General features: G+C 41.8%; 1 protein-coding gene and 1 pseudogene across 4 annotated transcripts in view; both read right to left on the bottom strand.

Annotated features, from left to right (window-relative positions):
- The window catches only part of SMYD3 (SET and MYND domain containing 3), a gene marked incomplete at its 5' end in the record, with an annotated part of 751,002 nt that overhangs the window by 129,578 nt on the left and 596,881 nt on the right, over positions 1 to 24,543 (bottom strand). For 2 of the 3 annotated variants that reach the window (XM_079724186.1, XM_079724187.1), the window contains one exon: positions 19,316 to 19,426. The exons of the other annotated variant lie outside the window; for it this stretch is intronic. In XM_079724186.1, coding sequence (XP_079580312.1) covers positions 19,316 to 19,426 — 111 coding nt within the window. The remainder of the gene's footprint in view (positions 1 to 19,315; positions 19,427 to 24,543) is intronic. 3 annotated transcript variants of the gene reach the window in all.
- LOC307066992 (non-histone chromosomal protein HMG-14-like) lies at positions 16,568 to 16,893 on the bottom strand (annotated as a pseudogene). Its single transcript has one exon. The product of its transcript is annotated as a non-histone chromosomal protein HMG-14-like (transcript).

Raw genomic sequence — 24,543 nt, 5'->3', positions numbered from 1 at the left:
TTATGCCTGATGGATTTTATTATGTAGTGAAATCAAGGGAGAGTAGGGACTGGGGGGTGAAGCAGCAGTGAAGGCTGGGGCGCTGTGGAGGAGAAGGAGGAAGGGGCACGAGCGAGGACACACAGGACCACTCGGCAAGGTGGGAGCCCTGCCGAGGGAAGGCCTGGAGCAGACGCAGTGTCCAGCCGCAGGCTCCCGCACTCTGCACCAGCGGGCTCTGTACCGCAGCCTCTGGAACTCAGCCGTGGGTGGGGACCATGGGGGCAGGGATGGCAGAAAGAGGGGAGCTGAAGCAGATGTGAAGGTGCACAAGGAGGAGGGGAAGCCAGACATGGTGAGCTTTTCAAATGAGCAGATACATGACCTTTCTTCCCTCCAGCTACAATTCAGCCAAGAAACCAATGCATGTTTGTTTAACCTCCAGGAAGACTGGTGACATTTCTGCAATCTAGGTTTCATGATGCTAATAACAGATTTTAGAACTGCTTGCCCATGTGTCCACTCCCATTTTTTTTTTTTTTTTTTTTTTTTTGCGGTACACGGGCCTCTCACTGCTGTGGCCTCTCCCGTTGCGGAGCACAGGCTCCGGACACGCAGGCTCAGCGGCCATGTCTCACGGGCCCAGCCGCTCCACGGCATGTGGGATCTTCCCGGACGGGGGCACGAACCCATGTCCCCTGCAATGGCAGGCGGACTCTCAACCACTGCGCCACCAGGGAAGCCCCACTCCCATTTTTAATGAATTTTTGTTTTGTTTTGTTTTGTAACAAAGCAGCCGTAGTCTTGATAATGCGTCGTCATTAAACTATTGGGAAACCACGAGCTTGTAAAATTCTTGACGGTCATTTAAGTTCACATTTGCTTTATCCAGCTCTACTCACACAATGGCACCAGTTCACCTTCCAGAAAAAAATCTGAGAGCATGATGCTAAAATAGGTGTTAAGCATTTCCCAACAGGAAACAGGACTAGAGGACCAACCTCACAGAGTTGGTATCAGGACTAAATGAAATATAACGTGTGTAAAGTGCTCAGCACAGTAACTGCTACACACACACACACACAAGCTGTATCATGACAGAAGGTCAGACAAGAGCACACAACCCCCAGACAGTTCCAGAGAGGAGCAGTCACCTATGAGAAGACAGCGAGGAAGGCAGTGCTGAATGACTGCGGCTTTGAGAAAAGGTTCCAGGCTCTGTGAGCAGGAAGCAAGCACGAAGGCGATTCGCTGCTTGGGACAAGTGGTACAAAGTTAACAGATAACAGAAAGAACAGGGCTACATGATTCGGATTTTTCTCCCTTTCCTTTCTCCCCAGAGAAATTATTCTCAAACAGGACAGAGCAGAACAAGGTATTTTAGGAAAGTTCACATGTTTAATTCCAGACGAACTATATCCCAGGGTAATCAAAGAACTTTGCAGAGATAGTCATCAAAGTATTATTATTCCTCTGAGGAATGAGAGAAAGGGAGTGGTAGCGGAAGTCCAAAGTGGTGGCAAATACGGTCCCAAGAAAACATAAAATTAAAAGTTTGCATAATGAAGCCTCCTCCAATCAGATAACTCAGTGTCTTTCTCTGGCTAAGGCTTACTGCGACTTAAAAAGATAAAGTGGTCTCCACTAGAGGATACCAGCAGGGGAGCAGTGAGAACAAATCCAGCAGTCTGCACTCATCTTCTCATAGTGACTGTGCAAGTACACAGGGTGAATATTACTAACACCGTATATTTCTACCTCAACAAGTATTTAACAAAGTCTTTCATGATATTCTGTGGGCAAGATAATAAAAATCGGAGACCTACAGCATACTGCCCATCACCAACAATACTGTACTGTATACTTAAAAATTTGCTAAGAGGGTAGATCTTACGTTAAGTGTTCTTATCACAAAAAATTAATATTAATAAAGACAGAAGGAAACTTTTGGAGGTGATGGACATGTTTCTAGCATAGATTGTGGTGATAGTTTCATGGCTGTGTACTTATCTCCAAATTCATCAAGTTGTATACGTTAACTACGTACAGCCTTTTGGATGTCAGTCATATTTCAATAAAGTGGTTTTTTAAAAAAGGTAATGAAACCTGGTTAGGATGAGAATGCATGTATATCTGCATGCAACCAGATTCCTGTCTCGGTGACCAACCAACCATGTCTTAGGATTAACTGAAGTCAACCTTGAACCACTCCTTGGTACGAATTCTTTTCCTTATTTTACAGATGAGGCTGAATTTCAGAGAGCTGGCTAGCTACGGCTCAAAAAATAATAACATTTATTGAGGTTTATTGAACTAGTTACTTGAAGTGCTTTATCTCATTAAATCATTTTGACAAGGTGTAAGGTAAAAACCACTCAATCCCTAATTTATAGATAAGACTGCAGCTGAGAAAGATGAAGTAACATCCTTAAGTTCAAGTAGCTAGAAAAGTGGTGGACATGGAGTTGAGCTCCTGGTTGTATAACTGACGGCCTGAGTGCTCTCTGCTAAGCTACGCCGCCTCCGATACTCAGGCGGGTGATGTAAGGAAGCTATTTACTCTCCCCTGCTCCACGAGGCAGAACTAGGACCCTGATGTGAGTTTAAAGTGGCAGGTTAACGAACGATCATAGGTGCCAGAGAGTGGAAGGATCTACCCAAAGACACTGAATGTGCTGAGATCTCCACCAGAACTGTTCACATCGAGTCGGACACCCACCAGCAGGAATACTGCAGAGGAGGTGCCTGCCCTGCAGCTGCTGCAGGTTTGCACCCAAAGTCCCTCTTAGCTTCTGTATTCCCAACTCTCTTAGTCATCAAACCCTTATCTCATCTGAAAGAGAGCCAGCTCTATAGCTTGGAGTTATTACAATAAGCCAAAAGTGAATTGATGATCTTGGATGACTGCTCTAAACCTACTTTTAACTATAGGTGGAGGAGGGGGAAGGTAGCGATGCAAAAGAGAACGAAGTTTGGGAAATCTGCAACAAGGCCTCTCAGTCAACAATTTAATGACTTAAAGTAAGTAAATAAATAAATGTACTAGAGCACCCTGGGGCCCCAGTTCTTACTCAGATACGCATCTGTTCGGCAATAGAATGAGGAAGTTAATTACTTTTCTATGACATGTATGTATTTTGTGAGACATCGCACTGTACCAGTTAATGATGATCTACCTTGTGTTGACACAAAATGTTTAAATTAATAAAAATCTAAATGCTACATCTCATAGCAAAGCATACTTAATTGAAAGGCTGGATGGCAAGAGTAGTAATTTTCTTGGGTAAAAATTATTGGGATGAGCTTATGGTAGCATGAAAAGCTCCATCAATAGAGGGACTTGGGTAGGCAAACTGTTTTCAAGCAGCTATACTTTATAGAAAGGGTAGGCTGGGCTTCTCTAATTGCTAACACAGTGGCACTGGGATTGTTACAGTAAGAAACTGAGGCTGATAGTCAGTCATTGCCCGTAATGGACACTATTAGTGATTTTACACTTAAACCCATCTGTTCAATCTTTAAGGTATGAAATGACAAATGCAGAAAGGGCATAAACAATCCCTTAAAGCTCTGCTATGAATATTGAAAATCCTTCTGCTCTTCACTGAGTACACCCTTGATACTTAGATACTAAACCAACAGCATTAGGAAAACAGTTTATTTTTTCCAGACTATAGAATGGTATTAGATTAGCTCAGAAAAATCCAGATAGCATCTAAAGCAGGCTCCCAGCGCTAAGACTGAGGGGCATACTCCAAATAAACTTGACAGGGATGTCTTGTTCAAACCCTGAAACCACCCATAGAAAAGTCTGAAACCCAAGACACTGTAATAATCCTGTTATTTTCCACTTATTTTGGGGTAAGGAACAAAATGGTCTACCATCTTTCTTTCATTTTTAAACTCCCCTTCTCACTTCTCTCTTTGCCACTCTATCGTGCTTAAAAAACAGAAAAAACAAACAAACAAATAAAAACATTGGGACTGAAGTCCAGAAGTAAACTTTATTTCCTGGGTACCAATTTGTTTCCTTTTGAGTGCTGATGCTGAAGGACCAGGGAGGAGAATTGCTTCCTTCTGACCACCCAGAATCTCTATCTCCCTGGAAACCAACAGGATATCACGACACACAGAAGGGCCTGACATGGTAAGAATATAGGCAAAAACCTAACAGGCTTCACCCTCTTCTCACTCTTGCCTATTTCTGACCTGCCGCACGGGAGCTTCAGTTAACAGGGTCTTCTCTTAGTCCTTCGAGTACATGGCAGTTACTCAGCAAATGCTTGCTGATCACGTGTCATGCGAATCAGCAGATAAAGGTGAAATGGCCCAAACCCAGAGTGGGTGATTTTAAACAACTCTAATGTTCAGGGTGAAATTCTTTTTTTAGTGGTAGTACGTGTGATTTTTAAAATCCTCCCCCCGCCTCCCCCATCTAACTTATCCAGGAACCTATTGGAATCAAACGATTCCAGAACTTGAGGACTGGGAAGCTTCTTGGGAATTCAAGTGACAGACAGATGGGAAAGACTTTGTTCTTAGAAGATGCCCCACAGAGGAAATGCCACCATGTTTAAAAAAAAAAAAAAAAAGTTCAGAAGGTCAGTACATCTATTCCAAATACCTGCAGTTTAAGTCTATTTCCCCAGGCTTAGTGGCAACTAAACACTGCAGGTCACCCTGCCTGGATGCAGTCCCCACCCCTTCCCTTGCAGGCCGGACAGTCCTAGACTCCTCATCTTTCCTTAGAGTCTTATTTTTCTACAGTGCTTCTCTGAGCACATGGGAGGTTCTCCTTGTCCCTTTTTAAGTTACGGGGCTGCTGGACCTGGTGAACTGCAGCTTCAGAAAAAAGCTGCTCTGGGCCTTTTGTTGAGCTGAAAAGCAGTGCTATGGATTTGAAGGTCAGTCTGCGCAATTCTTACAATGACATTAATTGACCTTATTTGTAGCAAGAAGCGGTTGTAAACAGTAGATATTCACTGATACGATGTCAAACGCAGGGAATTTTTTTCATCTCCTGAGGCTGTGTGCTACTCCCACTGAGAAACTCTCTATGTTGAATGCGGCCTAATTGTTTAGAAATAATTAACATGCTTTTATTTCATTTGTAGAAAACATAATTTATTAACTGGCTGCTACTTTATGTGTTTCACTTTAAGAGGCACAATAAATAAAGAAATTAGCATAAGAAGGCACTGAAAAAAATGCCAAGATTGACTAAATTCTGAAAAAAGCAAGATGATTCTAAATTAAGGATACGCAAATTTATCGCATAAAGGGATTTAATGACAAATGTGGAGATGACTGTTTTTATGGGCCCTTAGCTGCAGCTTTCAAATTTTAATTTCACAGACAGGAAAGCATTATCAATGCTTTAATAACTCCAGGGTTCCAATTTACATATCAAAATGAGAGACAGAGAAAGCCCACATCTTTCTTTACTTTTTAGAGTGCTCAGGGTCTGAAAATGACTTGGCAATGAAGGTTGAAAGAAAACAGCAGACATGCCGATGTCTGCATCTGAAACAATACCATATCCGAATTACCAAGAAGTACAGTTAGTTCAGAGGACCATCACACCTCTCCTTAGCAATTAATACTCAGCACAATTGGTAAATATTCTAGTCTTTAATTGAAGCACCCAGACACAGCCTGTAAGCAGATGAGCATTTGAAACAGACCAGTTGCTACATCCCCTGGTATTAACTGGACCCAGTAACATCTCATTCATTGGGGTGGTGAGGAGGGGGAACGGCTGCCATTACAAATATGCAAAAGCAGCTCTCAAAAAGCCCTTCTGGATGGAATAGTGTGAGAACCTCACTAATTGCCTCGCCTGTTTTTAGAGTGTATGATTCTCCTTCCTTGTGCAATAGTTTCTCACTCTGTTTCTACACACACTGTTATATTTTTTTCTGGCTGTTGCTGGTCAAAAGCCAACCCTCACTTTCTTCAATGGCTTCCCACCCCTCCATGATGAAAATGCAAACTCTGCTTGGCATACCTCTCCCCTTGCCCCCAATCACTACCCTTACCAGCCTTTATCTTCCAGGAACACTGAATCATATGCAGCTCCCTGCTACACGATACTCTCCAAACCTCCGAGACATTTCCCAGGGTGTGTCCGCGGTTTGAACTGCCCCCTCGGAACCTACCTCACTGAAAACTCCTATATAATTTTTACATCTCAGGTCAGTGTCTCCTCCTCTGTGAAGTCTTCCCTGACTGTGCAGGGAGATTTTTTTTCTCTCCTCTGTTCCCACTGCACTTAAAACAGGCTTCCATTAAGATAACTGCTGCACTGAACTGAACTGTGTGTCTGGTGTCTGTCTCCACACTAGAATGTGGGCCACTTGTGGGAAGGGGAGATCTTTTCATCTTAGGATTCCCATAGTTGGTATATTACAAGCCTTACTTCATTAAATACTTGAGGAAGGAAGAAAGAAAGGGAAAAAAAAAGGAAGGAGGGAAGGAAGCATTCAAGCAGGTTTGCTGAAAGACTGGAGACAAATGGTGACTGTGGATGAGTGATAGGCAAAAAAGGAGACTTAGGTCCACTCTTAAGTCCTAAGCAATAGCAGAAGCCTGATTTCCTGAGAGTTAATGCTCAGGCTGGGAATAGAAAAGACCTGCTTGGGAATCACAGTCCTATCTGGGGGTGTGAGTCCAGGCTCCTCGGATGCCCCACAGTAGCTAGTGGTTTAATCTCTTCTTATAGGCTTGACCTAGTCTCATCCTCCTGGTTGGGCAGTGAAAGCATTCGTGAATGTTAGTCCATGGTCTTGGACACACATTCTAATTAAAATATGCTAAATTATCCAGACATTTATAATGAAAATATGCTACTATACACATTTTCTGTTTTTATTTCTATAGTTGTATTATCCAAAGGACTTGAGAAATTGGATAAAGACACTATTTTAAGAACTTTAAAATGAGGCGTGAACAAACAGAAACGATCTTTCAAGAAAAACAGTCAAAGGAGAATTTCTAGCCAATTTACTCTTTAACCTTTGCCCCCATGCCCAGGTGCAGTAACCACAGTGCCTCATCAAAAGAGCACTGCCTCAGAATCAGGATACCTGGAATTTCTGGTCCCGACTCTCCAGTGTCACTCATTGTACAAGTCATTTTTCCTCTCTATACAAGGAAGGTATTGAACCAGATGCCTAATGTTTCTTCCAGCTATTCAAACTGAATTGACTCCTTCTGACATACCACTTAGCCTCTGTGATATTTATGGATCTAAGTAAAAAATATGCACTCTTGTGTCCACCTTTTAGGCTCTGAAGGTATGCACTCAACAACACATAGGACGAGCCCAATGTGACCATCATTTCAGCAGGTTTTGGGGAGAGAGTGTGGAGAAATGCAGGTGCTCGATATAACGGATTTACCTGGAGCTCTACAGCTACTTTTCAGAGCAAGGAGCTAAAAAAGTGGAACGACAGTTGGTAGCCCCCCAACCCCAATTCACAGACCTGCACTATGTATTCTCTTGGAGCTCACCAATGGCACCAATTCCCCCAGCTTCATCCCTTCAAGGAGGCAGTGTCACTGCAGGGGCCTGTCTATGACTACGCAAATAGTGAGGCCCAAATAGTTACCATGAAATTCACTATTTAGTTTACTTCTTCCCACATTACAACAGTGAGATGTTAGTGGAAGTTTGTGTGACTGAGACCTGCAGGATTCCAAAATTTTGTGAAGTCGAGCATGTCATATTTTAAGGGCTTTGAGCAGGTACCATGGACCAAAAGTCTCAGCCTTCAAGTTTGCTGTTGAGCCCAGCAAATGCACTTTGCAAATAGAACAAATAAAAGTTATTTTTGAATGGCATCATCTCCTCTTAATTTCTACACAGATTAAGATAATTGAAGGGATTAGAATAACCCGTCTTCCCACTCCTGACTTCTGGGACATCCTTCCCGTTGTCACTGCTAGGTCAGCTACAGGTTTTAGGCACAGCCCTCTGCTGCCCACTCCCACTGCAAAATGAGCTGGTCTCCACCCATCTCGGAGCCCTGAAGCTGTTGCGACCACTAAAGAGGACTGTTCTCAGGCTCAGGGCTGAGGAAGGGTGAGTCACACTCCCCTGCACTGTAGTGACAAATAAATGGCAAGGGAAGCCTTGTCTGATCTCTGCTCCCATGGAGTTACATTATTTCTGTTTCATTGTGGGCATAAGACTCTGTATGGTTACACTCAGAAAGGGAGAACAATTCCCATGTGGTAAACCCTAAAAGGAGCATCATCTCCTTTGGGAGGGAACTTGACGAAAGACAGTCCAGGATGACACCTACTTTGTCCAGGGATCTGGGGGGAAGGGGAGAAATGGCCTGCACATCACTCTGTGCAGTGCCACTCATGTGCTGTCTTCTTACTCATTCTGAAAGCCCCCGCCCTAGTACACTTCCCCCCCCCACACACACATACCTGGACACCCCTAAATATAGCCTGCCCACACACCTCTCAGTATGAGCCATGTCAGGAACTGTAGGCGTGAACAGGGCAGCACATGATGGAGGGCAGTGAGATACCCCAGTCTGGACACAGGTCAGCTCCCCTCTCAGGACGGAGAGCCCAGGCTGGGGAGGGGGCTATGCCAGGGAGAATACAGGAGTGAAAAGCACCAACCTCTGCAACACAGTCATCACTGGAGCCGCAAAGAAGGGACAGAAAAGGGGAAGGAATCAGAGATTACGAAAGGTTAGAGCAGGAAGACTTTAAAAGTTATCAAGAAGATTATGTGAGCAATTTGGAGAACCTGATCAGCAAATGATGGGGACTGAGGATGCTATAATTCCTGGAACTTTCCATATAGACTATTTCCTCAGATCATTCAATAACAATAATGGCTACCATTACTGAGGAACTACCATCTCCCAAGCTAGACTTACGTTATCTAATTGAACCCTCCAAGCAGCTTTGCCAGATGTGGATTATTCTCATCTTACAAAAGAAAAAACTAAGGCTAATGTAGGGAAACCTTCCAATATCAAATAGTTAGGAGGCAACAGACTCTACATGCCTCTAAAGCATGTAGAGTTAACTGCCCTGTTACCCACCATTCAGACTTGATCTCTCTGGCTAAAGTCACCAGTGTTATTGCTCCAAGACTAGAACCCAACTACTCCTATTATCTAATTCTGCACTTTTTCTATAGTATCCAGCTGTCTTACATAAGATATTGATTCAACAAATGGTACTGGAATAATGGGACATCCGTGTGCATAAATAAATAAGTAAATAAATAAACCTTGTACCATATATAAAAATTAACTCAAAGATGGATCAAACCTAAAACCTAAGACTATAAAATTTCTAATAGAAGACATAGGAGAAAAATCTTTATCCTCTTGGAGTAGGCAAAGATTTCTTAGATGTGCCATCAAAAGACTGAGCTGTTAAAAACAGATAATGAAAACTGGACTACAGCAAAATTTAAAACTTCCATTCTTCAAAATACTCTTTCAAGAGAATGAAAAGCCAAGCCACAGACAGGAAGAAAAGATTTCTGAAACATGTATGTGATAAAAGACTTGTATACAGAATAAAGAGCTCTCAAAACTCAAGAAGAAGACAACACCTTTTTAAAATAGGCAAAAGATTTGAACAAATATATCACCAAATAAGATATGCAGATGGTAAATAAGCACATGAAAAAAATACATCATTAGTCATTAAGGAAATGCAAATTAAAAGCAGAATGTGATATCACTATAAATCTATTAGGATGATTAAACACAAAAACAAAAGCAAAACTGACAAAATCAAGCGATGGAAAGGATGTGAAGTAACTGGCAGTTTCATTCGTTGCTGGTGGGAATTCAAAATGGTGCAGCTACTTTGGAAAACAGTTTAGCAATTTCTTACAGAGTTTAACATATATTTACCACACAACCCAGAAATCCTACTCCTAGGCATTTACCCAAGTGAAATAAAAATTTATATTCATACAAAAACCTGTATGTGAATGTTTAAAGTGGCTTCACTGATAACCACCAAAAACTGAAAAAGAACCCAAATGTCCTTCAGTTGGTGAACAGATAAACAAACCATGGGATAGTCACATAATAGAATACAACTGGGCAATAAAAGGGAATCAAATACTGAGATTATACATTTACACGCATGTAAAAATAACATGGCTGAATATCAAATGCATTATGCTAAATGTAGGAAGACAAAATCAAATGGTTGTTTAGATCAATTTATACAACATTCTGAAAAAGGTAAAGCTATAGTGACAGAAAGCAGATCGGGGTTAGCAGGGGCTGGAAGCGGGAGTGGAGGCTGAATGTAAAGCGGTATAATAGAATCTGGGGAAGGGTGATGGGGCTGGTCTGTATCTTGTTAGTGGTGGTGATGCAGACTGTATGCATTTGTCAAAACTCACAGAACTGTGCACTAAAAAGAGTGAATTTTGGGCTTCCCTGGTGGCGCAGTGGTTGAGAGTCTGCCTGCCGATGCAGGGGACACGGGTTCGTGCCTTGGTCCGGGGGGATCCCACATGCCATGGAGCGGCTGGGCCCGTGAGCCATGGTCGCTGAGCCTGTGCGTCCGGAGCCTGTGCTCCGCAGCGGGAGAGGCCACAACAGTGAGAGGCCCGCGTACCGCAAAAAAAAAAAAAAAAAAAAAAAGGAGTGAATTTTACTGAATGCAAATTATACTCCAATATGTAAAAACTAAGATAGAGGAAGTGTGTAAGTTATTCATGAAATTATAAAGACAGTATAGTGGAGTGGTTAAGAATATAGCTCCTGAAGATACCTCGTTTGCAAAGTGGGAAGAAGAGCAACCACTCCCCTCATAAAATGATGGAGATTAAATGAGACGAGGTACATAATGCCCCAGTTCTCATGCCCAGCACACAGTAAGTACCCCCGAAGCTCTGGCAGGCATCATGATGATAATATTCTCTGAGGAAGAGCACCTCATTCGACAGCACTCCTTGAACACCGTGTGCCATGTGCTGAGCAAGGTAATGTGCCTGTTACACAGGAATACATACTTCCATGTCACAGTAGCTGCTATCACTGAATCTGCTCCCCGAGCCAGAGCTGCTTCTACACCAAAAGCCAGGAGAAAAGAATTTTTATGCAACAATTGGAAAGGTTGTGAGTGGAATTCATGTCACCACAAATTACGGAGAGACCCTTTTCTTACCCCTGGCGTGGGCTTTTGGACAAACCAGAGTCACATGAAGAAGCCTGGGGGGCAAAGCTGTCTGCTCTCTGGGGAGAAGAGCGTGTTGAAGCGTTGTGTCCTGTGATGTGGGGAACAGCATATCCCAGGGCTAACACGGTAGCTACAGTGTTTATCTCCCAGCTGATTTTACAGCCCACTGTGTCTGTCCACTGTGTCACGCCCAGAAGCCTCGCCCAGTCATTCACAGTGACACTGCAGCTGGGATTATGTGGTTATGAAATCAATAAACCCCTCTCCTCACTTTAACGTTAATGACAGCCAGCATTGCACCCATTCCTGAGAAACCCATTCTTCTGGTTGTTTGGAGAAGCAAGATAGGTAACACACAGTAATGTTAGGTTTGACTACTTAAAACCTCACCCCCCACACACACACACACTCTCTCTCTCTCTCTCCTTCAACTCCCTGCCAAATCTTCCTAATCTTCCTGAAGAGAATGTAATTCAGTTATGATGAAAACTTTAGAAACAGGAAACACATTCTGCTTAGATTGTTAAAACTTGAAATATAAAACAATTCAGAGCTGGCTGGACACATCATCGCACCACGAGGCATTCCTGCTTACCATTAATTTAGCAAAATAGAGGAAGGCAGCAGAAAAAAATCTTGGTTTTCTAATGACCTTTAAGTAATTGCTCATATTTCAAATAGACTCAAGTTACCATAAAAACTTTTTCTTGGGCAGTAAACTCTCATTTCCTTTGAATACAGCTTTAACCCTATATTCCTTTACTCCTTCTTCAGACAATCATTGTTCCTTCCTTTGGTTCAGCGCTGCCTCCTTTCCCCAGTCTTCCCGGTTTAACAGTGACAGCCTGGGGAAGGTGCAGCACATACAGGAACCGAGGCCACTCTCGCCAGTACTAGTCATGTCTCTGAGGGATGCTGGGCTACTCTGGGCTCCGTCACCCACAGATGTAGTGAAGGGCCTCATAGGGACCCAAGAAAGGTGACTCCATGTTACAAAAGAGAGTCTCTGAAAAGAAACTGAAATATTTACCAAAGACAATCATTAACATTGCTTTATTGCTACAAAAGAAAATGAGAGTGGGTGGACTTAGAACTGTAGCATCAAGGAATGAGAAGCTTCTTAGGGCGTTTCCTCCTATTAAACTGTTTTTGAAATGGATACATTTTCAGAATGGTTCTACTCAACTCTCCCTCCAAAGAAGGCCCAGGGATACAAGACACAGATATCTGCTCCACAGACAGGCAGGTACTGGGTAAAAGTGCACACATGCTTGGAAGCCCTCAGGAGAATTAGATCATTGTTTATCCTCGTATTTTCCTCTGCCGCCAAAGACTTGAATTCTTAGCTATGAAAAGCGAACAGCAGGCTTCCAACAAGATGTTGTAAGTTCAGACTCGGAGGTGCTCTCTTCTACTCCAAACCCATAGTAATGATGAGTAAAATATAAAAAGAAAAACCCAAAGTGGCTTTACTAATTCAAAAATAAGATAAACTTCTCCCTAGACCAGTAACAGAACAGAAACGCGGAGCACTCAGCAAAGCCGAAGCCAGGGCCTCAGGTCTAGAAGCTGGCAGTCATAGGCACGAGTTCAGTTCCAATGGTTGAAAGAGATAAAAATGTTTCACAGAAGAAAGGTGAGTAGAGTCTGCTTTAAAGCTTAAAGGCAGGGGATGAGGTGCGGCTCCCCTGGTCACAAAAAGAGGCTGAAAATATAGGTTGATGACATGTTTCCTTGGGATAAACATTTATAGAAACTATTGGACCTGGAAAGGCTAGAAGGCACAGATAGAGTCTCTCCACGTAAGGAGTCAGAGGCCCATTGCCTAAGTAACCAGGTCTGCAATAGCCTCAGCATCACTGTGGTGCAACACTTCCAAATGCCATTAAGTCTGGATTCTGAACTGGGGCCTGAGGAGCCTGAGGGAGGCACGTGCAAAGCTACCAGACAGAGCAGATGCACAGAGAGGAGAAAAAGGAACAAAATAAAAAAACTTTCCACTAAAAATGGGCCTGCCATGCAAAGTTCCAGAACACATAGTGAAATGCAAGGCTAAGGAAGATAACCGACAAAAATCAAAAATCAACAATCAGAACACAATTTCACTCCAGTAAAATAAACTATAGCACTGACTGACCAAGACTTGAAGTATGGTTAGGATGCTCAAATAGATAAATAACAGAGGAGTATGCATTGGAAGTGAATAAGAAATTATGAAACAGAAACAGGTAGAAATAAAACCTAAACTGGAAGATATGGGGAAAAAAAGCAAATTTGAAATCCTGGAAATAAAAAATAGCCATTAAACCAACCCAATAGCAAAAAAAAAAAAAAAAAAATCCCTAGGATGTGTCTTAAGGGAACTTTAGTTTTAGAAACATGGAATAAATGCCAGAAGCTGAAAGAGGGCACCCTCTGTGGGGGCAGGACTCAGGCAGCAGCAGAAGAGAATGTACTAAAGTTTTCAACTTGGGTCTAGTACTTTGACTTCTCAAACAGTATACATGTATAGCTTTAATAAAATTTTTTATTAAAAGACTACAAGAAATAAGGAAGGATTACCTGAAGGACATACAGTTCTTGCTTTCTTCTGTATAGTCTCAGTTTTATTCTTGGAATGAAGTAAGCCATCAGAGAGATGAGAACATAGATTACATAAATTTTCACCTTCCTTACTTCTTTTATTAAGTTATAATGTGAAACTATGTCAATCAACCACACTGAAGAATATTATAAAAATCGGCTCTTCAAGTCATTGTGGACTCTGATAAGGATATTGCTCATTCAGTCTCAGTTGGGACCCTTGGTGAGTGCCTGAGGCCTCAGTTCCAGGAGAAACTGCTTCAGCTGAGGAGCACGTATGTGTCCAGTCTTCCAGCTACTGTGCATTTTGAAATTAGTCTTTAGCTTTGGCTGCTGAGAAGTTTAAAGCAAATCTGTGATTTATTTCTTGTCACCGTATAGGATCATATGGCATGCATTCTGGGTTCTAACCTGCTTTTATCTTATTTTTTGTCACTCTTATTTCACAAGTCAATATAAAATTTATTGTTGTTGTATTGCATATACAGGTATATATTGATACATATATGTGTATATATGTGCATGGGTGCCTGTAAGCCACTTCAGAATCTTTTGGGTGGGGAAATGGTATAATTAGATAAAACAATTTAGGTAAAACGAGTTGCAAAAGAGAGGAAAAAGGAAAAGAGAAAAAAAGAAACAAATATAGGCTGGATCTTGGGGTCATGATTTTGCAGGACACTGAACGTCAAGCTAAGAGTCTGAAGTTTATCCTGAAGACTAGGGATAATGCCGAATATTTTAAAAATTCTGAGCAAAGAACGGCATGGAAATAGTGCTATTTCAGGAAACTTACTCAAAAACAGTGTGCAAAAGAGATGAAAGGAAAGAAATTGAGTGCCAGGTGACCAATTAGGGGCTATTTCAATAAACTAGGAATGAGGCAAGAGGGCTGTGAGTAAATTGACTGACATCGTGTTTTAAAAGAAGGATCATATGTAACAGGCTTAGGAAAGAAAGTAAATACAACTTTTTTTTTTGCAGTAAAGCATGTGACATTCAAGGAAGCACACTATGTACTATCCACAAACTTATGGAAACAATCAATTCTGTTTGGTCTGTTCTGCTTCTATTGCCTTGGATTTTGACCTGCACAAGCCAAATCATCCCAAAACCTCCCCTAGAAGGTAAGTTTTATTTATTCCAGAAATTAAGTTGTTGCTGATTACAAACGACAACTAACTCCACAAATGCAAATTACACCTGTTATTAAAAGGCCTCTTGCCTTCCTGAAACATGATACCATGCAAGTCCACTAACATACAGATGTGGCACGTAATAAATATTGCTTGATGCAGAAACCTGTTGAGATGAATTTACTAGGTTCCTAGAAAAGCGGAAAAATAAGCTTGAAAACTTAAAATCTAGGAACTGAAGTAAATTTAATTTTTGAACTAATTTTTAATTTATGCTCTTTTGGGAATGGGCTAAGTTGAATTTACCTCTGTAGTATTTTTGCAAATCAAAGCAACAGTATAGAGATTTCAGAAGGAATGTTTATATCACTAAATAGAACAAAATTCTCAGATAAATAGAAACTCAAAAATATAACTGATGGGCTTCCCTGGTGGCGCAGTGGTTGAGGGTCTGCCTGCCAATGCAGGGGACATGGGTTCGTGCCCCGGTCTGGGAGGATCCCACATGCCGCGGAGTGGCTGGGCCCGTGAGCCATGGCTGCTGAGCCTGCACGTCCGGAGCCTGTGCTCCACAACGGGAGAGGCCACAGCAGTGAGAGGCCCACGTACCGCAAAAAAAAAAAAAAAAAAAAAAAAAAATAACTGATGAACTAACTGAAATCAAGTTTATATTTTCATCTAAATACATATCCTACTCATTTCCACTAGGAAACATTTCACAGAAATATGGGATAATAGAGCCGGAAGGGGCCTTAAGACCATCTTGTCTAATTCCCTTGTATTACAGATGATGGAGCAAATGAGAGAGGCTGAATGACTTGCCCAAGATCACTCAGTCTGTTAGATACAGAATGGACTGGAATCCAGCAGAGTAACTGAGCACTTTTTTTTTCATAATTGAGATTTTATTGGTTGTTTTGAGGATCAGTACACAGACATTTCAATTTGTACGTAATTCTTAAAATCTGAAAAATCACATAGTTGTGATTCTTTTCTAAACAGTTATTCCAGTGACTTTCCAGTTTAAAATTTGAAGACAAATTTTCCTTAATAGGATATCAAGTACCAATATCTTCAAATACTGTTAAGCTGTTACATCATAAATACCACTAATTCACAATTTAATATCGTATACATTACATACTCAAATTTTCAATCTTTTGCAATACATTACCAAAGTTATTAGGAAAACTGCACTACCAAGACCAAAGATGTTATGGAACGCACACAGTTCTGAAAGGGACAGCCAAGGTCAAGGGGTAGTTTTCTTTCGGAAACAATTCTACCAAAAACAACATGGGAATGGAAGTAATTTAAAATGTTCAAGACATAGTAAATGTACAATGTGACTCCAAATTGCCATCTAGTATGCTCTGTATTATAAGACATAAAAACTAATCCCCATGTATGGAATGTTAAGCTGACACCCAAGACAATCAAAGCCTCCTTATTCAATATCCCATTATTTTCTGGTTGTACTAAAAAATAAACAACCAGCAAATGATTTCACCTCTTTAAAAAAAAACCCTTTACACATAAAAAATGTGAGGATATGGGATTCCCTCCTTAAAAATGTTTCTAGAGCTTCTAAAAAATCTTGCATTTACAAACTAGTTGATAAACATATTCATCTGGATCATGCAAGAAGGGAGACAGGGGCCACTGATGAGACATAGTAGATGATATTAATCAGACTTGGCTGTTTTTTCTCCTGTTTCGCCAGAGGCTAGACTCGCCTCATTTTTAGTTTCTCCATTTTCTCCAGGTAAATCTTCTTTAGTTTCTTGCTTAGCCACTTCGGCTTGTTTTCTCTTTGCTCCCCTTTTTCTCTTTTGTGTGCAATTTTTTGTCTGAAGATATATCCTTTCCTGCTGTCTTTTTTGGCTTCATTCCCACTTTTTCAGGAGCAGGCTTAGCTGACAACCTTGCTGATCTCCTCTTGGGCTCCACATTCACCACCCCCTCTGTGGAGTTGACCTTCCTCTTGGGCATCATGATGGTGGGGCAGGTGTGCACCAGGTGCCTGTGGGCTACTGCACACACCTTCCCAAAGCTGGATGCTGCCACTCCTCCCACCCTCAAGTACTTTTTTGATTATATAGCTTGGCCTACCTCTAACACAATATTTGTGATGGCTAACAGTATGTGTCAGCTTGGCTGGGCTGCAGGGTGCCCAGACATTTGGTCAGACATTATATTGGGTATATATGTAAGAGTGTTTTTAGATGAGATCAACATTTGGATAAATTGACTGAATAAAGCAGATTGCTCTCTCCAATGTGGGTGGGCCACACCCAATCAGTTGAAGCCCTGAAAAAACAGAAGGACTGACTCTACCACTAGTAAGACAGAACTCCTCCTCCCTGACTAGGTGGGACATCAGTTTCTTCCTGCCTTTGGATTCAAACCAAAACACTGGCTTTCTTGGGTCTCCAGCCTGCCAGCTTTCAGACTGGAACTTACAATATCAGCAATCCTGGGTCTCCTGCCTGCCAACTGCAGATTTTGGGACTTAGTCCCCACAATCACATGAGCTAAATCCTTACAATCAACCAATCAATCAATCTCTCTCTCTCTCTCTACACACACACACACACACACACACACACACCCTGTTGGTTCTGTTTCTCTGGACAATCCTATCTCAAATAAACTTTGAACTCAAAGGAATAAAGAAAATGGTCTTAACGGATATGATAGACACTGTAGATCAGCTACCGAAAAGCTATCCATAGCTTTCTTCTCCCTTGTCTTCTTCTAGTGAAAAGCTAAAATTCTGTTTCCTTGCCTCTTTTACACCTACAGTAGTATGTGACATAGCTCTGACCCATAAGATATAGGTGGAAATCCCTAGGAGGATTTCCCTTTGTTCTTTGCATTTTATTATCCCTTCTTTTTTTTTTTTTTCTGTCTAGAGCTTGGATGCACTGACTAGGGCTTGTGGGCAGCAGTCATCCTGGCACCCTGAAGACAAAAGCTAGGGCTAGCTAAGGAGGAACACAGGAGGACTCTGGGTCTGTGATGAGACCTATGAGTAGCTGCTCTCATGTTGGAATGCTTCTCTAGAATTCTTGAGAAAAACACATCACACCTACTAAAGCCAGTTTTAGTCAGGTTATCTGTTATTTGTAGCCAAACTCTTTCCTAATATACTATTTTAGCCCAGATTTCAACTGTAACAATAAGCCAAAAGTGAACATGACCCCAGCTTTAATAAAACAATCACTTACTCAAAGAAAAAAAATATTGAGGGTCTGCCATATAGATGGCATGTAAGAGGCACTAAATACAAAAACCTTCCCATTCCCAACCAAGGATGCTGATGGGAAGTTAGCTTGCATTCCAGGTTGTAATCTGAGGAGGAATCCCAGGGGATCCCCTATGATGCCTGGAACGTTTGTGAACAGCAAAACGGGAACACTAAAGTGGACTGAATCTTGGGGGGCTATTAGCAATGGGTCCAACTTTTCCCATTCAATTCACTTATTTCTAAAAGCTTTTTTTAACGAAAAACTAATCATGATCACTGACTCCTGCATCTTTAGAATGAGCTCATGGTCCTTTTGCATGCAACTAGTGAAAGTAGTAGTGAAAGCAACTACCTCTCTCCATCGATGTCAGTGCCAGAAGTCACAGGTAGTTGTGGTACAGGGGAAGGAGCACTAGCTTTATCAAAAGATCTGTTTGAGACTTGGTGCTGCCACTTTTCCTTCATCCTCTCCCACAGGCATATTTCTGAACCTTTCTGAGTTCTGTGTCTTAATTTATGAGTATTAAGTTCAAACGAGATAATGATTACAAAAGAATTCCAACAAATGTAAAACACTCTACAAAAGTTAATCATTAGATAACCTGATTGTGTGCAAACTAAGAGTAAATAGGGTCAATGTGAGGAAAGTATAAGATTCACATAAGAAAAGTTTACTCATTATCTTTATGGCATTTATTTTGGCTCTTCTTCATTTCTCAGAGAGTAAAAGTTGCTAGATAAGTGGTCACCCTCTGATAAAGTAGTGCAGCAGAAAGGCTTACAGAAGAAATTTGAAAGAAATAAAAAACTAGATAAAACTTGAGATGTTTACTACTGAGCAATAGCTGTTACCAATCATAACATAATTAACCCTCTTGCCGCAGGCTCTAATAGCACTCTGGCCTTCAGTGTCCTTTTAATTACATGTTTTACACCTACATTCCCTCTAGACTCTAAACTCCATGGATCCTTACCTGAGATTAAACCTCGTACTGCCTGGTGGGTGATAAGAGTTCCAGGAAATAAAACATATGCAGCACAATGTATTATTTTATTTACCTTTGTTTCCTACTATGCACCAAGGGTCATTTACTTCTGGATTAATGAAATAAAAGCAGAGTTCTCTGAAAAACCATGCAGACATTGCCCAGGAGGTGTTCCAAGCTGGTTCCATACAACATACCTTGTCCTGGGTTTGACATCGCAAACAGTCACAGTCAAAGCAGTATTGGTCCCTCAGCTGCTTCCGGCGCTCCTTGCTGGTCATCAGCATATCCAGGTAGCAGATGGTGAGCTGTGGAGGCCAGAGAGGGAGGGGTCACACGGCTGCTGTGATCGTTTTCTTTAACCAATGGCTATTATTGTGAATCATTAAAGAAAAACACGTTTTTACTGCACACCAAAAACTGTAAGTAAGAGAGAAGATACAACTTATGGTCTCTCCACCCAAATAATCACATGTAAAATTGTTAATGCATTACCTTCCAGTCTTCGTTATGTGGTGAGCACATGTGTATCATAGATTTATTTTAAAGAATTGGGCTCATTAACTCTATATACTTCTGCACCTTACCTTTTATTCACTAAACAGTACAATATCAAGAGCTGTTATATGTTTGATATTACTAAGTTCTGGTAATAAATTTTGTAACCACTGGCAACCAGAGAAGCCAAATTTATCCTGGCAATCAAATGGGTGGCAGATTATGTAGCCAGATTGCTCTTAAATCCTAATCAATTCTATAGCTGCTTCATGGAATTTAGGGTCAACCAGATTTGGAATCTTGGAACTTAGGAGACAGTTCCCTTACTTGTGAGGCTTTTATTTATTTATTTTTAAAATAAATTTATTTTTGTCTCTAGCTCACGCTAAGCAATAGTCTGTAACAACTGGGCTCCTGCAGCTGAGACCACAGCCACTTTTTTTTTTTTTTTTTTTTGCGGTACCTGGGCCTCTCACTGTTGTGGCCTCTCCCGTTGCGGAGCACAGGCTCCGGACACGCAGGCTCAGCGGCCATGGCTCATGGGCCCAGCCGCTCCATGGCATGTGGGATCTTCCTGGACCGGGACACGAACCCGTGTCCCCTGCGTCGGCAGGCGGACTCTCAACCACTGCGCCACCAGGGAAACCCCACAGCCACTTTTTAACTCCCTAAATCTTTCTTTTGCCTCATGATCTGAAGCCAGAGCTGCCTCTGAGGTACAAAGGGCCACCGTATCAGGCAAGTTCCTCTTAAATTCCAAATAACCAATCTCTAAGCACACCTTTTTAAACAGCCTGTTAGTAAGTTGGGGGCAGCATACACATTCATCTTGAATTATCAGGCTCTCAGGGGCCCAGTTTCCTTATATGAGGTGAGATGGTAAAATGCGCTGATCTCTGTGTTCCCTTTTGGGTTATAACTCTAGGACCCTAATTCTCAATCCAGCCCAATGGCTCTTGGTCGTCAGCCCCAGCTATCAGGTCAGATTAATCGGTAGTACTTATCGGGTGATTACAATGGGCCCAGTGTGAAGCCAACAAATCCAAGGTCTGTCACAGCAGAGAAATATGCTTGACAAACCTAAGAGTTTATTACAAGGGCCAAAACTCATGAGTGATCATGCCAGGCAGTGAATGGGAAACAGGAGACTAGTTATTTCATTTAACCCCCAAAAGAGACTCCTACGGCCTCCCTCAGTATTCTGTAACTGCCTGGAACCATTACCTGGACTGTGCAGTAGCTTTCTAACTGGCCTCCCTGCTGCCGTCAGTCTACATTGCATCTTCTAGACTGCTTTAAGAGAGATCTTCCTAAAGCTCATACTTGATCATGTCATTTCTCTATGTAAAGAGTTCTGATGGTTTCTCCCTGCCTATGGGATAAGGATACACAAGGCTTCCCCAGAAGATTTTCTGTCTGCCTTTCTAGACTCCGCATCTCTCCCTACACCCTACCATCTGTCACCATTATGTACAACGCTACACGCTGAAACAATGCACGCCATGCAACGTGTATGGTGTTGGCCTTCACCAGCCAACGCCCCTTCCTCCACTCTCAGCTTATTCAGAATTCTCTCCTCCTTCAGGCTTGGCTCAAATACGCCTCCTCCAATGAAGACTGTCCAGTTCCTCCCGTGCCTCTTTCATGCTATTGAAGTCTGCAAAAATACACTGTATCAAAGCTGAAGGTCTCAACGGCAAAAACATTTTTATTCATATTATTTAGGGGAAAAAAAGCTGGATTACTAACTAGTAATGACAGCTAAATCATTTTATCAACCAAAGATGAAAACCTTTATTAAAGACTTGTTGACTCACTAGTTTTAATGGAGAATCTGCTCACTAAATGTAGGGCTCATTTAGTGGGAACATATATATGAAACTTTGCCATTGATCAGTGGATGTTTTAATGGCAAAGAACAAAACTGCATTAAAATATTAATGCTACTGATCGTTGCTTTGCCATTTTAGTGCAGCTTTTATGGAAAATGCAGTAAATCAATTCCAACATTAGAGTAATATCATGAAAGGTATTTGCTGGATATCGAATTTGTTGCTTACTTGAAAATTTCAAGGCAAAGTGAACCCCTTTTCCCTGAAGCCCATCTTTTCATTATGTACTTTGGAGTGGATAATAAGATCAAATTAAAATTAGACTTGGTCTTCATTTCTCGAATTACACTGTCACAATTATAAATTTTTCTAATACTGGCTCTCAATTGAAAATAGACTTTGAAAAATCCTCCCTCTCTTTAAAGTCAAACCTGAGTGTTATTCATGTCTCTTCTCTTTGTCACACCTTTAGAGCCAGTCAGTTTTCAAATTCTGCTAACTCTAGCTTATAAATATATTCTTCAGATCCCCCATCACAAGCCACCACCTGAATCTCCCATCTTCAGGCTGCCACTGTCACCTCTTGCCTGGATTATGCATCATTCTCCCAATCTTGCCTACACACGGAAAAACTCATCGTGCCGTCCCTTTGCTTAAACTCTTCAGTGATGCCCCATTTCCTGTCCCCCTCCCTTCCAACAAATATTTAATGAGTGCATCCTATATACCAGGCACTGTTACAGACCCTTCAAGTGAACTGAGATCCTCAATAAGGCCCCCATGCGTTGCTTGGTCTGGTCCCTACATATTCCCTCATCCACTGGTCACATCTGAATTTGTCAGTCTATTGATGTGAACAGCTTCCTGTTCCTTGAATTCACCATTCTGTCCCTGGCCCCTGTGTCTTTGTCTAGAATGCCTGGCCCTGTCTTAGCCAACTTTTACTCACTGGATCCTTTAAAAGTCTAGGAGTCACTTCTCTGGAAGCCTTCCTTATCCTCTCCCACCACCCCTGATCCTTACCACCACTTGAGTGTCCCTGCTCTGAACTTCTAGAAAGCCCTGTGCCCATTTACACTATTTTAGTTTTCAGATTCTATTATTGTGTTCTGTTCTGTGTCAGTTTCTTCAATTACACCTTGAATTCCTGAAGGCAAGGTAAGGTCTTACTCATCTTTGTATTCCCAACACCCACTCCAGTACATGATACCAGTAAGCATGCAGTGAATTTGTTAAATGACTTAGCAAATAGAGATGGCTGGGAGAAGACAAAGACCGTTATGATCCCAAAACATTCTAGATGAAAACTGATACTTGGGGATACTGATATGCTCAATCTGTGCAAATCACATTTCTGTCAATTGCTGTGGCTCCAGAGAACACTGGCAGCCAACGGCATTATTTGTAACAGCTACAATCTCTTCTAACCAGGAAATCCCATGAGGGTGGCCTGGACTGTCCAGCTTTCTTCCATGATCCACGTTCTTGAAGACTGTCAGGTGATAACATGTGTTTCGTAGCTTAACAAAACCCAGAAGAGGCAGCCATCAGCAACCCAGCATGTGAGCCACGACTTAAACTATAATACACACATCTCTTGGTAGGAGGTGCTGGATGAGAGACAAAAACCCAAACAAACAAACAAACAAACAAACAAAACAAAAAACAGCCCCCAACCCCTGCTAGACACAAAACAGTCCCAGAACTCAACATCACAGTGAAAATCCTTAAACAGCAAAGTGTTATAAGTGGTGCTGGTATGAAGGGAAATGGCCCAAAAAGTCCAAAGGATGACTTTATGTGGAGAGAAACAAAGGTAAGAAATTTCTGTCATGGTGGAACCCTGTGTAATTTTCCAGTTCTCCTTGTCTGAGGTTTGAAATGTTGTCATCTCAAACTGGCAATGCGTTGGCTTTCATGTTACTTTCTTTCCGGGGCCCATGGGACACACCTGAGGATTGGTGGTAGTTTCAAAACGGGTCTAAGGTTCTATTCTACCTCTGGTTTTGTGTCCAGCAAACCTCATTCATTCACTCAACAAATACAGACTGAGGAGTTTCTATATTACAGGCGCTATCCAGTCTTCTCTCGTGCAGCCTACATTCTGGTACTTCCATCCCAAATAGCACATTTTAAAACTGGGGGCACCCTAATGAGCAATAAAGCCAAAATGCAAAATTGATGCTATAATACAAAATTTCTACATTTCCTTCTTTATCCAATTTCACAAAAGCCAATATTTGCACAGTAAAAAGGAACCGTCCCTCTTAATTAACCTCAAAATGTCCTTTCTCCCTCTCCACTACCTCTACCACAGGGGGCCGGTTTTAAGTGTGCAGGATGTATTTTCAGTATTGGGGTGGCTACAAGCATGAAATGAGCAGGGACCAGACATGGAAGTTCCTCACTGATGCAACAGTCGTACACAGCGAACAGCTGTCCCATCCGGGATGCCAACAGTGCCCTCAGTGAGAAACACTGCTGGTCTTTACACCACGTATGCTCGATTTAACAGAAAGTCAACCCAACGAAGTGTTACTGAATGGCTCCTGGGGTGTAAGGCAAAGTGCTAGGTGCTAAAGGAGATACAGTAAGACACAACTGCCTGTCTTCATGAAGCTCACAGCTGAGTGGAGAAGTCACCAAAAGAGCCGGAATAAGTGCCAAAGAAATATTAATAACCGCTGTAAGAGAGAGCTCAGAAGAAAGGATCTTTTAATTTGAGAAATCAGGAAAAGCTTTATAGAAGACATGATGTTTGAGAGGGCCTTGAGGGGTGTATAATGTTAAGACAGGTAGAAATGGTGGGCAGACGGCAGGGGAGCAACTGAGCAGAGAAAACGTCATGCACCAAGACAGGTATAATGGTAGGGAAAGAAATTTACTTTCTGAACAAGCTGGTATAAAAAGGACTTATGGGGAGAATCCTCTCTTTGCTGAGAAGCCGCTTTGATAAGTACCATAGGGAAAAATATCTGAGTCTGCAGGGCCTGATGCTGAGCAGAATATTCTGTGTCAGGCAAGAGGAAGGATTTGCTTGTTGCTCCAGAGATGGAAAGAGAAGGACATGAAATAAGCACCAAAAGACAGTGTTT

The sequence above is a fragment of the Hyperoodon ampullatus genome, assembly GCF_949752795.1.
Source record: "Hyperoodon ampullatus genome assembly, chromosome: 2".
Classification (NCBI taxonomy): domain Eukaryota; kingdom Metazoa; phylum Chordata; class Mammalia; order Artiodactyla; family Ziphiidae; genus Hyperoodon; species Hyperoodon ampullatus.
Note: the sequence above shows the minus strand (reverse complement) of the source record. Positions and strands in the feature narration are given on the sequence as shown.